The sequence below is a fragment of the Ovis canadensis genome, chromosome 12 (assembly GCF_042477335.2).
Source record: "Ovis canadensis isolate MfBH-ARS-UI-01 breed Bighorn chromosome 12, ARS-UI_OviCan_v2, whole genome shotgun sequence".
Lineage (NCBI taxonomy): Eukaryota > Metazoa > Chordata > Mammalia > Artiodactyla > Bovidae > Ovis > Ovis canadensis.
The window spans coordinates 86448272-86462109 of NC_091256.1; the positions used below are offsets into that span (position 1 = coordinate 86448272).

Genomic DNA, 13838 nt, shown 5'->3' on the forward strand with positions numbered 1-13838 from the left:
ATTGCTTCCTTTCTTTTCAACCAGATAGCTTCCTTTGATTAGCTGGGTGACAAGATCTTGTCAAGTCTGTCATTTTGTGACTTAACAGGCTAAATTACAAAAACACAATTTTCTCTTGCAAATATAAGCACTTACCTTCTGTCGCTACAAGTTTGTATGTGCAAGTTCACAGGCAGACGTGGACTCTGAGGCTGAAGAACCACTAACGCAGAGGTTCTCCTTTAGCTGTATATTATAATCACTTGGGAAGCTTTACAGATGTCTAATGCCCAGGCACATCCCAGGTCAACAGTGTGACAAGCATCTGGGGGAGTGGGTGGGGGCACCCAGGCATTAGTGAAAATCCCAGGGGATTCCAGAGTGCAGCCGTGCTTCAGAAATGTGCGATGGTGTCATGGTTGAGACCTGGGTTTTTACTCAGCTACACCCATGCGTGAAAGTGATGCGGAAGATATGTCTTCTACCACACACGTAGACGTGCGTGTTCCCTCAAGGCCAGGAAATCATGAAGGCTGAGAGCCAGGCGGGAATTTGGAAGGGCTGCACATGCTGGGCTCTCTGAGCTGGGCCTGAGTGATGCCCAGGATCAGACAGGACGAGAGAGAGGCCTTTGGGCAACAGTGAGCCAGGAGTATAGCAGCAAGCACAGGATGGGTGGCCCGGCTGGCTGAGAGCAGGCTATCTGAAGTGCTGCAGGCGGAGAAAAAGCTGGGCATTAACTGCAGGAAGTTTTCAAGTTTCATGAAATGGACATTATGCTGCGGGTAACAAGGTGGGACTGAACGCCATGAGCAGGGGAGGCGCGAGGCAGGCTGGGAGGGGAGAAGCCTGGACAGACCACAGGCTCTGAGACTGGAGGGCTAGAAGGGGTGACTATAGGAGGGCAACGCTTCCAGAAGGTTGGCCCGATTAGAGGCACACTCTTCTTTGAGAGAAAACACACTGGAAATAAGTGCATCATCACAAATGAAACTTCTCCATAATGACATTTTATTTTTTAAACAGATTCAAAGGTTCAATTCTCAGAAAACAAACAATACAGACATGAGATGTCTCATTCCACTGGGGATTCACTCTTGCAGTTTTAAGTTTAAATTCAAATACACTTTTCCCTCTCATCCAGACAGACATTTCTAGAGAAAAATGGTTTCTTCATATATTTAAGTAATTGACAAGTTATTTGCAGACAGAACATAATTTATATGTACACACGTATTTCAATCTTACATATAACTATGTTAACACTGGAAAAACTAAATTTGAAGTGGAAACTATTGTGAAAGTCTATTTTGGTAGGCACAATAAGCTTTTGTTGAAAACATTTCCTTGAGGTTTTAAGAAATATGTACCACAGCCACCTCTGTGCTTCTGAGAAAGTGTTAGATTCTTGAAGAGTATGTGATAAAAGGGTACAGCAAAACTTCAACTCTGGTTTTGTCTCAGAATTCCTGAATTTATTCTGTTCAAACTTATCTTCCAAGTGCCTTACCCAAGATCACAAAGGGAAGGACCACTTACAGAGGGCCTTACAAACATGCCCTTAGGGAGAAAAACAGTATTTACTCCTGTTCACCCTTGAGTCCTCATTCACACCTTTCTAAGGCAACTTTTCTTTGGCCCAGTTTGTGCTACTAACTATGAACTGTGAGGACCTTCCACTTCCTGGTGGTCCAGTGGTTGGGTTTCTGTGTTTCCACTGTAGGGGGCACAGGTCTGATCTCAGCTTGGATAGCTCTGCATGTCAAGGTATGGCCAAAAAATTTAAAAAAGAAAAAAAAAATTTTTTTTTAAGGTGTAAAACAAAACCTGTAAAAATCTGAGTTACAGCAGAGTCCCTCCTCTGTGGCCACTGGTGTGAGGACAGAGAAGCAGGCTGGGGTCTGTCCCACCTGAGTGTCCAGACCCCCCTGAGAACGTTTCCTTTTTCCTTCCCTTTGCATGATCTACATCCAGAGTTGAGTCTGCTTTTCTGAAATACAGGGCTTCATTTTTCCTCTGCCCTTTACAGATGAGGTGAGGAACCCACAAAGACTTAAGATTCTGATACGACCTGAGGTTATCTGATGAATTTATTCCCTACAAAACTGCTTACATTCTGATGACATGTGTAAAGTAAGACATATCTTTATCCAGGTGGGCAGAGAAAACCCCCTACAGCCAGACTTTAGAGTGGATTCTAACTCTCTTAGAGAGTAGAATTCTTCAGCAGAAACAGATACAACATTGTAAAAAAACAACTATAGTACAATAATAATAATAATAAAGTGGAATTTTCTTAAGAAAACTATAAGGCCACAGCGTTCACTTTGTCCTGAGCTGGCATTATTGCCATGGGTGCTAAGAATACTCTAGCTTTGTACAGAAGCCTGAAACTGATGCTGAATTCTTCGTTTCTCAGACTGGCTTATTATAAATAAAAGGGGTGAAGAACAAATGCCAGACAAAAACTTAATAGCATCTCTAAATTACCACGAGGTTACAAATTTTTAAAAATAGCATTTTAATCTATTTAATATAAGAATATTTTCCAGCAATATTCTTAGTTAAGAAACTCAAAAGAATGAACCTTAAGAACTGGTAATCACCTCTGAACAAAAAAAGATTTCAAAATCACTTTCTTTGCAAATGGAATGTAATATCATTTTGTAATATATTTCTCTGAGTTTGGAGATCTTATAGAAAAAAAAAAAACAAAACACACCACATTTCCCTACCTTAACACTACCGGGAATACCATGCTGACCTGCCCCATAAATCAAGGGCTATTTAAGGAAAAACAGGCAAGGTGTTCAAACCTAAATTCATGCATGTTTCAAAGAAGCATTAAAGAATAGTGACTATACTTCTGCCACATTAAAATGTTTTACTGTTCCTACGGCTATCGCTTAGCAGTTTTATTTCTGACAGTGTAAGAAAGCAGCAAATAATCTTTTTATCTCTTTCCTTCAGTATTGAGACAAAATTGAGAGAGAGCATTGCGTTAAGTTCAAGGTGTACAGCGTGACTCGATAATGTCAAGACCTACGGAAAACTTTTTTCTTCCGTGTGATTAGAACTTTTAAAGATCCACTCTCTTAGCAACTTGCCAATATAAACACAGTATGAGTAACTCACGGTAGCCACTGTGCTGTACTTACAGCCCAGCACTTTCTCACCCTGTAACTGAAGGTTTGTATTTTCTGACCACCTTTACTCAAACCCACCCCCACCAGCACCCCACCGCTGATATAACAATATATGGAATAGATTATTTGTACAGAAGCAAATCTCATTTTCGACAAATCTCATTTCCCTTTCCTGAAAGCTTGTTTTTTTTTTTCCGATTCAACATATAAGTGAGATCAGACAGTACACGACTTATTACCCAGCAAAATCCCCTCAAGGTCCATCTGTATTGCAGCAAATGGCAAGATTTCCTTCATTTTCATGGCTGAGTGATACATGTGTTCCTGGAAACGGTTCAGGTCATCTATTCTGTTGGAGTGGCTGCTTTATCCTGATAAGTGCTGTACGAAGCGCTACCTTCTGCTTTCCTATAAGAGAATAGAACAGTATGTACCATGACATTCTGGTTTCCTAAGAAGCAAGGTTAAGAAGACAGCATCAGAGATGAACATAATTAAGTATATACATTAATTCCAGAAGCCCATTTAGAATAGGGATAATTAAAAAAAAAAGCTATATACTAGTAAGAGTCACTGAACTAGGAAATAAATGATTTTTTAAAGTTATTCCAATGTTCAACCAGCCTCACTCTACAAACTCTTTTTTTCTAATTCTGTATTGTAGCTTGGATTTCCTCCAAGACAAGAAGGGCAGTTGCATATACTTAGTAAATATCCTCCTATCTTAATTTAGGACCAACGGGAGAGACTAGAGAGAAGCACATTTCTATGATATTCAATTTAAAATCCAGCTCTGAGATGACACTTTTACAAAGGTGATGATTCTGAGCGTTCACGTTCCATAATGTTTCTTTTACCCCTGACTGTCAAGGAAATCACATGTTCTGGTTAGAGAGTCTCCTAAGTAACTAAAACTCACACCACACAGTTTTGGGGGTTTTTCTTTTCTGGTAACAAGGAACATCTTTCTAAACCCTGTTATTCAAGTCCAGTGGTTTCCAAAGAAATACAATGCAAGTCACACAGGGAATTGTGAATTTTCTAGAAGCCACGTTAAAAAAGGGAAAAGAAAATTAACTTTCATATAGTTTACGTAACCTGACATGCATGGGTTGTACATTTTTTCCCCATGAAGCCTTTGACTCTGATGTGTAACTGTGCACTAGAGCTCACTTTACGTGGGATGAGCCAGTTTTGACATTTGCAGCAGCCACTCAGGACCACTGGCTCTGGAGCTGGAAAACGCACTTCCACTCCTGCTTTGGAAACTGACTACACCAGACAGACTACAACCCAACGTGGACCCGTCAGCTGTTTACAGTGTGCCTGCCCCAGCAAACCCTCGGGGTGCCTCCCTCACGGAAGAACTAACCGCGTGAGCGCCGGAGACTTGATTATTTCCCCTGGAGGAAGCGGCTTCACCATGAACCAGCGCTGTCACAGCACGGTGCTTGTTACCTGGCCATGTCCTCAGGACTATTGTGGAGAGTGATTCAACAGTTAGGCCTCTCACTAAATCCTCCAGCACCACTGTATTCTTCTATTTGTTGAAGTGAATACACTTACTTTTTTTTTTCTCTAATAGTAGGGGAACACTTATTTTCTTAAATAGAATTTTAAACAGAAATCCAATATATGAGAAGGATAAATAAGCATTTACATAAAGTTACAGAAACAACTCATTGGATATAACATCAAGCTATTTAAAGATGATTAAAATGTTAAAGTGAGTTACTACTTACAGTTATAAGTCATATTACCTTCAGCATTCACTAAGGTAACTTCAAGTGTTTACAAACAATTTGAAGCTCATGGACTGTCTGAAAACCGCTTTTCTTGTTGGTTGGAGCCTCAAAGGACTCCTTAGAGAACTGAGCAGATACATAGGGCGGGGTAGCTGGTATATTTTTGTCTTCCCCTCTGCCCCTGTGATCAAAGACACCGCTCTGCTTTTACTAAGGAACTGCTCGTCCCATTGGTCGTTGTGGAATCTGCTCTCAACTTCATGCCTGTCACTTAGGGTAGCACCTTGCACGTGAGTGTGGAAATCTATCTCCTCTCTTCCTACCTATGCAGAGACATTCAGGCAGAAAAAGAACTTCCAATTCATTTCATTCAGAGACAGAGATGGAGGGGATTAAATGGCTAAAGGGAATGCACTTCACATAAAATTTGAGGATTTTTGTTGGTGCTGGTTTATTTACTTTTTTATATGCTAAAAATATACTGGCTGAAGGAAACAGTTACATGCCTTTACAGAACTAATATTTACAAGCTGAAACTGAAATTCTTTACCAAAATTACATAAAATGTAGTTTGGTTTCTGTCAAAAAAAACCTAAAAGTGAACTTCAAGTGGACCGACTATCTGATTATTTCCCATTAGACTAAAAATTTCCCCCAGATTTGGATTCACAGCTGCTAGAAGGTAGAGCTGAGATGTTTCTTTAGGTTTATATAAATGCTTATTTATCCTTCTCATATATTGCATTTCTATTTAAAATTCTATTTAAGAAAATAAGTATTCCACTACTACTAGGGAAAAAAAAAGTGTATTTATTCACTTCAAATAGAAGAATATAGTGATCTTCGAGGATTCATTGATAGGCCTAACTATTGAATTGCTCTCCACAACAGTCCTGAAGAAACGGCTATATAAAATACTTGTCACAGTATCCGACCAAAGGTCAAGGGGTCATTACTCTGTGGGTGCCTATGTCAAAGCAAAAGCCTGTCACTGCACATTATTTTACACTAAAACAGGGAAGGAGAAAATATAAATATCAATAATCTTGCAGAGGGGAACCAGAATTCAAATGTCCTCCTTGATGTCTACTGTCCTCTCAGCTCAGGATACTATCTAAATGTTCATCAAATATTTTACAGAAGAAAGGACATCTCTGAAAAGAAACGCAACAAAATGCAGATACCTTTTAATGATAAAAGCAAACGTTTCTCTCATCTCTTCTCAGAGAGAAATAAAATGTCTTGTCTGTGGCTCTCACCAGTTAGGTATGTGCTGAACAGAGGAAGGGAAAAGTGTTGAATAAAATAGTGAGGTCACACCAAAAAGAAGCAAGAGTGGCATAAAAATGGGATAAAACCAATAAGGGAGGAGAAGGGAAGGAAAGCTGACAATTAGGCCCATCAACTATGTCTCTCCTGATTCTCCTTAGGAAGTTGAAGCAAGAATTTGGTGCAGGAAGCAACTTTACCCTTGAAATCTTATAGATCATACAGCAGATAAACAGATTCCAAATTTGCATATAAATTTGGAATTTTACTTCTGTTTACTTCTGAAACCGCCTGGTCTCAAGTAAATAATGTAGACTCGTTTTCTCAGAATGAGAGTGTACGAGGAGACACGGTCCTGGTCTCCAACAGCACAGCTTTTGGGGCAATACATGGGGCATGTATTAATCCCATGTAATACTGTCTCAGAAACTGATTTTATGATTTTAATTACAAAATCTTTTTTATTTACTAGTTCTTGCTTAAAAATTTTAAAGCCTTTGTTGAATGGTTCAGAATTTGAGAACCAGGCAGAAAAATGTTCAAGTAAATTTGACCATTCAAGTTTTGGACCATGTCATTACACTCACCACCACCTGAACTGGATTTACCAGTATATCCAAAAAAAGCTTCAGCAAGATGCATTTAAGCAGACAACTTAAAAATTACAACATTTCTCGACCAATCTTTATTAAGATAACATTAAAATAGTTTACAATTGCACAAGTAATAAATATACTTAAATGAAAAAAAGAAAAAAGGTATTTAGTTACTATTACTAAAATACATAAATTATTTCAATAATTCTACTGAACTTAGCAAACTCTTAACCCGAGCAGAGAAAAATGATCCATTTATGACAAAAAAATATTTACCACAAATAATTGAAAACATTCATGGTAACAAAAGACATCTGGTGTTTGGAACCACATAGTCAGGACATGCAAACAGGACTCAGGCAGGAGCAAAGGAGAGAGCGAAGGGCTGTGGATCCAAGTCTGGAAAGCATAGCAGAAGAGCTGGTTAGGAAAGGAAGCTGTGTGGGAAAAGGAAGAAGTATGCAGATGGAGCCTGTCAGCTCACCTGGGACCCTATCCTTTTCTTCGTTGAGAGCTAAGAAACAGAAAACTACTATAGCAGAATGCTTTAACCTTGTGGTTATTTTTCATAATTTAATGATCTTAAAAAAAAAAAACCAAAACACTACTTAGGGGATTTCCTCGGTGGTTAAGGCTCTGTTCTTTCAATGCAGGGAGCTTGAGTCTGATCCTTGGTCGAGGACCTAAGACCACCCCGCCCCCCCCCGCCCCTGCAAAAAAATACTTATTTTCATGCTTTGGTATAAATCCTGTAGGAGGGTAACTGTGTTCCCAAATTATCGAAAATACAAGTTCATATCAAATCCATTTTGTATCAGGCAAATTTGTGTTTTTGATTTGTTTTGAGGCTTGAAGGATCTTAGCTCCCCAACCAGGGACTGCACTCCTGCCCAAGGCAGTGAAAGCGTGAGCTCTAGGCACTGGACTACCAGGGAATTCCCATTATCAGCAATTTTTGCGCCTGGTATCCTGCTTCCAGATTTATCCCTACAAATAGAGAAGGAACTGCATATAGTTTACAGTCTTGTAAGGGAGTTTCCCAAGCAAAGAAAGCAATTTGGGGTGGGGGAGAATGGACATTAAACAGTGCAACAAATATATCAATACTAAAAATAATTACCTTTTAAAAGAAACTAAAGAACTAAACTAAAGAACTAAAGAACTAAAGCTAGGTATTATTTTACATTCTTTTAAAAAGGCATGCACAAAAATGTGGAGTCTTTGAACAATCCACTTGATTGTCTTGAACAAGTGAACCATTGCTTGATGGTGCTTCTTCAAAGCTAAAGAGCACGGGCACATCAGTAACAGCCTATACCCTGCTTTCTCTAAGTGTCCTCCTGGCCCCCAGCAGCCTCACTGGGGAACTCTTTAGAAATGGGATCTCAGAACTCTAATGTTACTGGTACCTTAACCTGGGGGTGTGATGCTCAGATACTTGTTTAGCTTTAAAAGACTCATTCACTGGTAGACAGAGTTTGGTTAATATTTGTTAGGAAACTGTATTTTCGTGTGATGATGTTTTACACAAAGGCCAGTAAGGAGCAGAGAGCTATTTTGTTCTGCTTTCTTTAGAGGTTATTTCTAGTTGACAAATTTTAGACTTGTCAAATATTTCACTGATGGTGTTTCCGTGTTATACCACCTGTGTACATGCAGTTTAAAAAATACACTATTGATAGAGAAATCAAATGTGCATATTATATGTTCTATAAGATTCAAGGTTCAAATGAAGGCACTGTGGACATTTTTAAAAGATGACCAAGAAATTTTAAAAATATGTATTTAGCTCTTTATGAGTGAAGAATGTACTTTTATCACACAGTCCAAATGTAGTCATTAAAATAAAAGGAATATAAATATCATAAAGTCATTAATACCATTCATTTTTAATTTTTAGTTTGATTTACAAAGCAATAGGGAAAAAAATCACTAAAAATCAGAAATATCAAAGCACCTAATCTTGGTCTATGCTCCAGTTTTATTCTAAGTCTTTCATTAGATTTTAAATTGCTTCATTAAAATTTAAGATGATGTTTAAAAGGTATAAATTATATATTTGTACCTTTTTGCAATTTTAACTCTCTTATTTTATTTTTATAGATAAAAAGACAAAGTTCATGAGGTTCCTTGTAAATCTTACCCTTTCAGCAACTTTTAGTTTAACCCCATCAGTTTTACTTCAACCTAGTAAATTAAGAGAACATAAGAGGGAAATCAAATGATGTTGCTTTAAATTCTCCAGTTTAACTGTATAACAAATCTAAAAGAAAAAAAAAAACAAATTTGGTATCTGAAGGAGACATCTATGTAGCTTCTTACAACTACCTACCTAAATTATACAGACAACTGAAAACTTTCACCGTCAAAACTGCAGTGACTACAGCTATCAAAGTCTCCACAGGGAATCATTTTATATGTAATCTTGGCCATTAGTCCAATCTAGGAAGTTGGGTATGCCTAGGGTAGAGAAGACCCCCCAAAGCGGTCCATGATTTATTTCAGCACTTATACCTCAAATCCCACAGAAATTTTTCTTACATCATAATTAGTTGACGCGACCTGCACAGATTACTCTTATAGCAGTGATATTAAAAACAGGTGAAAATATTTTTAGCAAAGATGTGTAATTCACACAGCACACTCAAGCAGGAGCAATTTTTTAAAAACACGTAATACAGAGTACAAACAAAAACTGCACAAAAGAATGTCAACAGTGAGGAGGAGCAATAAATTAAAAAAACATGCTGTACCTTACCCTTTCTTCTTTTGTCTGTAAAGACAGAAGTACAGGCAAAGCAATACTCCAATGCCAACAACTACAAGAAATCAGGAGACAAATGTCACATGATCAAGAAAAATCACTGCCGAGATTTAAAATCTAGTAGAAAAAAATGAATGCTGATCAGAGGTTCCCTGGAGGCTCAGATGGTAAAGAATCTGCCTGCAATGCAGGAGACCTGGGTTCAATCCCTGGGTTGGGAACATCCCCTGGAGAAGGGAATGGCAATCCACTCCAGTATTCTTGTCTGGACTAGAATAGACAGACAGTGGAGCCTGGTGGGGTTGCAAAGAATCAGACACGACTGAGTGACTAACACTTTCATTTTCATGCTTTCAGGTACCCGTGGCCAGAAAATGGTATCTAATTTAAGTACATATACATTGCTAGTCCATTTGGACTCTTCAGTATATTGTATTCTTTGGATTAAACAGTATACAGTAAGTCAGAGAAATTCTTGAAAATTTACAAAACTACCCAAAGCATATTTGGGATGAAAACTCATATGATGAAAATTCACCTTTGAAACAACATATATTATTTAGAGTTTGTTAGTATGTGGACATGCAGAATAGACATAGTGAAGTGAAATCACTCAGTCGTGTCCAACTCTTTGTGACCCGTGGACTGTAGCCCACCAAGCTCCTCCGTCCATGGGATTCTCCAGGCAAGAATACTGGAGTGGGTTGCCGAACAGAGTAATGCTAATACAAGGTAGTGTATTATGTAAAAAAGTCAGGTTTTCCTGTTTTACTTAATTTCAAGCTATAAAGCTAAAAATATTGAAAAACCTTAAAAAAAAAAAAAACAAAAAAACAAAACCACACTTCTTCAGAGCAATGTTTTGATTTCATTGGTATCAAACTTCTTGACACTTACGTAGAGCAATGACGATGAGCACGATGAATCCTGCACCTGCGAAAAATGAAGACAGTTTGGGAGATAAGTAAGTATCCGGGACCTCCTAGGAGCAGCTGCATTTTAATTTCACCAGATCATCTGTGACTACAGAGGAAAAACCTGTCAGTCTAGCTTTAGCACAACTGCTTGAGCTTCCAGGTTATTTGCATCACAGAACCCTTCCAATCACTTCCAGAGTTAGGAAACGCCTCTGTGACACTCTTAATAAGGAAGCTCACTCTTCACTGCTGCTTGCTCTGGCTACGATGTCAGGTTATGTAGTGAAGGTTAACAATTAGAATTCACTAGTTTAGAGGAAAACCAGTTTTAAAATGTGAGTATCCAGCTACGGTTGGTTTAGTTCGACATTCAGTTCTTTTATTACTTATGACTTTGTTAGACATTTAATGTCTGCTTTTCCCTGAAGTCTGTGGAATAAATCATAAAGAGTGCTCTGAACCCATGCAGAGTCTTCACCCATCACCACAGCTCCCCAGATGAAGACGCAGCCCTAACTCCCTAGGGAGACTCGCAGAAAGCAATGCAAATTAAGAATGTAAAGGGAACACCAGGGCACATGCATAACCCTGTGCACGGAGGCATAAACATGCATTTCTGACTCTCCAGAGGGCACTGCATATACCACCACATCTTAATGTTTAGAAACACTAGTCAGTAGCACCTCTGCTTCTAAATTGCCATACTTTATTATCTATAACATAGACCATGTAACATAGCATACAGTGTCATGCACAGCTCTGCTCTTTTTTTATTTCATAAATATTATCGAATGTAAACATCCTGAGATGGCACTGGATTCTCTTGGCAGAGTGCCAGTGTGACCACAGGTTTCACAGGGAAAATGTAACAAGCCTGAAGTGCGTTTTATAAAGACTAACTAAACTAGTCTAATGTAAAGAAAGGTAAACTATTTTTCTTCCTTTCCTTATCAGTAAATCGTTATATTTCATTTAACTGTCACAACTATACTTCCATCAAGTTCTTTCACACATACTGTGTGAACTGCGTGTGCCAAGATTAAGTGTGCTTCCCCACCCTTGTATAGAAAAACTAACCCAACTAATAGTACTTTAAGGCTTGTGTTTACAAGGTACCAACAGAAAGAAAATTCACCTACAAATTGCCATTACAAAGTAAAACTATTACATAGAAAATAACTTAGATGTCAGACTTATAGGTTAGACTACGTACAGCCATATTATTTTAAAAAGTAAACTTATTATTAGGTATCCTAAGTTGAGCAACCTCCTGAAATCTATATTATCTACATGTGTTTAAAAGCACTGCTTAAATATGTCACGGGATCTGCACCTTTAAAATTCCTTAAAATGTGCAATTTTACAACTACAAAGTGAACAATTATCACCCATTTTTACCATGTTGTTTCTTCTCTAATTACAGATAATGGTAATACTTCCACATAGAAAACTAGGGCCTTATGACACAGGGTTATAATCAGTAACAAAATAATACCTAAACCCTCAGCATCGTTAGGGGGTGTTGCATCAGTAGGGCTGGGATGTCCTAGAAAAAAGGAAAAAATGCAAGTTAAAAAAAAAAAAAGAGAGAGAGAAAAAACAATAGAGCTTAATATCCTCTAAGTTCACAGATTTTGATTTTTTTCACTTTGTACAAAAACTCTTTATAATTTCATTCTCCTTATACAAACTACATCAATGTTTGTCATTAAAAGTAGTATCAAAATATTATAAATTTATAGTCAATACCAAAGCATTCTACTTCTTGTCCAGTAACATTTCCTAGGACAATATTCCGTGGTACAGCAAGCAAATTTATCATTAGTGTGGTGTCAGAATAACCCTATGGGTTCAATGTGATTATACTTAAAACTAAAGCAGAAAAGCACGTTTGTGGAGGCTAAACAGTATGCTACTAAACAAGCAGTGGGTCACTGATTGAATCAAAGAAGAAATTTTTTAAAATATCTGGAGAAAACGAAAACAAGAAAACAAATCCAAAATCTATGGGGTGCAGCAAAAAGCAGTTCTAAGAGAGGAGTTTATAGCCACATCAGCCGAAGCCAGGAGAGAAGAAAAATCTCAGGTGACCTAACCTACTAAACCCATCAGAAACAGAAGCACACAAGAAAGGGCAAAGGTAGAAGGGAAGAAATCATGAAGACCAGAGAAGAAAGAAATGAAATGGAAACTTTTTAAAAATAAAAAAAGACCGATGAAAGAGCTGGTTTTTTGAAAAGATAAACAAAATTGATATATCTTTAGCCACACTCATCAGGAAAAAAGTTGGCCCAAATTAACAAAATCAGAATGAAAAAAGAATGTACAACCCACAAACACTTAAGAAATTTCAGAAGCTATGTAGAACAGTTTAAAGAAGGACATGGATAAATAAGTGTAGATGAAAAAAAACGCTCAGCCACTGAACCTGGATGAGTTAGTCCTGGAGTCATGGTTGGAGAAGTGGGCTTGGAATCTGGAATGGAAAATTAGATTCAATTCTCCAGCCTTATCCATACAAAATTATGGACTTAAATTTGATATTTGGTTTTTTAAAAAGATTCTCAAAATGAATTATTTCTCAAAATGAAAAATACACGTACTCCCTAATTTTTCAATTCTACTTCTGTAAAGTTAACCTAAACACATGTTTACCCAAGTGCACAAGAATGTTGCATAGGCATGTTCACTGTGCCTTTGTATATAGTGGAAATCCTAGAAGTTAACTACTAATAAACCATAAAAATAACGTGCTCAGAATAAACATATGGTTCTTTAAAAAAATACCATCCATATAGTTTCCTATTGCATAACTTGTGTCCTTCCCCAGTTAGTATTTTGCCTACAGTTTTTCATATTTGCATAATCAGATCTACTTGACCACCATTATATGTTGCTAATGATCTTTACTTTGCCGACTAAGGTCCGTCTAGTCAAGGCTATGGTTTTTCCAGTAGTCATGTATGGATGTGAGAGTTGGACTGTGAAGAAGGCTGAGTGACGAAGAATTGATGCGTTGGAACTGTGGTGTTGGAGAAGACTCTTGAGAGTCCCTTGGACTGCAAGGAGATCCAACCAGTCCATTCTGAAGGAGATCAGCCTTGGGATTTCTTTGGAAGGAATAATGCTAAAGCTGAAACTCCAGTACTTTGGCCACCTCATGCAAAGAGTTGACTCACTGGAAAAGACTTTGATGCTGGGAGTAATTGGGGGCAGGAGGAGAAGGGGACGACAGAGGATGAGATGGCTGGATGGCATCACTGACTCGATGGACGTGAGTCTGAGTGAACTCCGGGAGTTGGTGATGGACAGGGAGGCCTGGCATGCTGTGATTCATGGGGTCGCAAAGAGTTGGACACGACTGAGCTGAACTGAACTAAATGATCTTTTTCATACTAACTGATGACAGAAAATGATTGACA

At 38.1% G+C, this 13838-nt stretch overlaps 1 protein-coding gene across 50 annotated transcripts in view; it reads right to left on the reverse strand.

Annotated features, from left to right (window-relative positions):
- Window positions 1-973: 973 nt before the first annotated feature.
- CD46 (CD46 molecule) overlaps window positions 974-13838 on the reverse strand; it is a 39551-nt gene continuing 26686 nt past the window's right edge. For 6 of the 50 annotated variants that reach the window (XM_069544271.1, XM_069544318.1, XM_069544295.1 and 3 more), the window contains 6 exons: window positions 12845-12892; window positions 11912-11962; window positions 10397-10432; window positions 9494-9554; window positions 8879-8922; window positions 974-3533 (listed from right to left, as the gene is read on the reverse strand). In XM_069544271.1, the coding sequence (XP_069400372.1) occupies window positions 8913-8922; window positions 9494-9554; window positions 10397-10432; window positions 11912-11962; window positions 12845-12892 (206 nt within the window). In that variant the 3' untranslated portion in view covers window positions 974-3533; window positions 8879-8912. Of the gene's footprint in view, window positions 3534-6054; window positions 7135-8878; window positions 8923-9488; window positions 9555-10396; window positions 10433-11911; window positions 11963-12844; window positions 12893-13838 lie in introns of those variants that run through there. The other 44 variants (XM_069544298.1, XM_069544288.1, XM_069544274.1 and 41 more) reach the window with 17 other exon arrangements.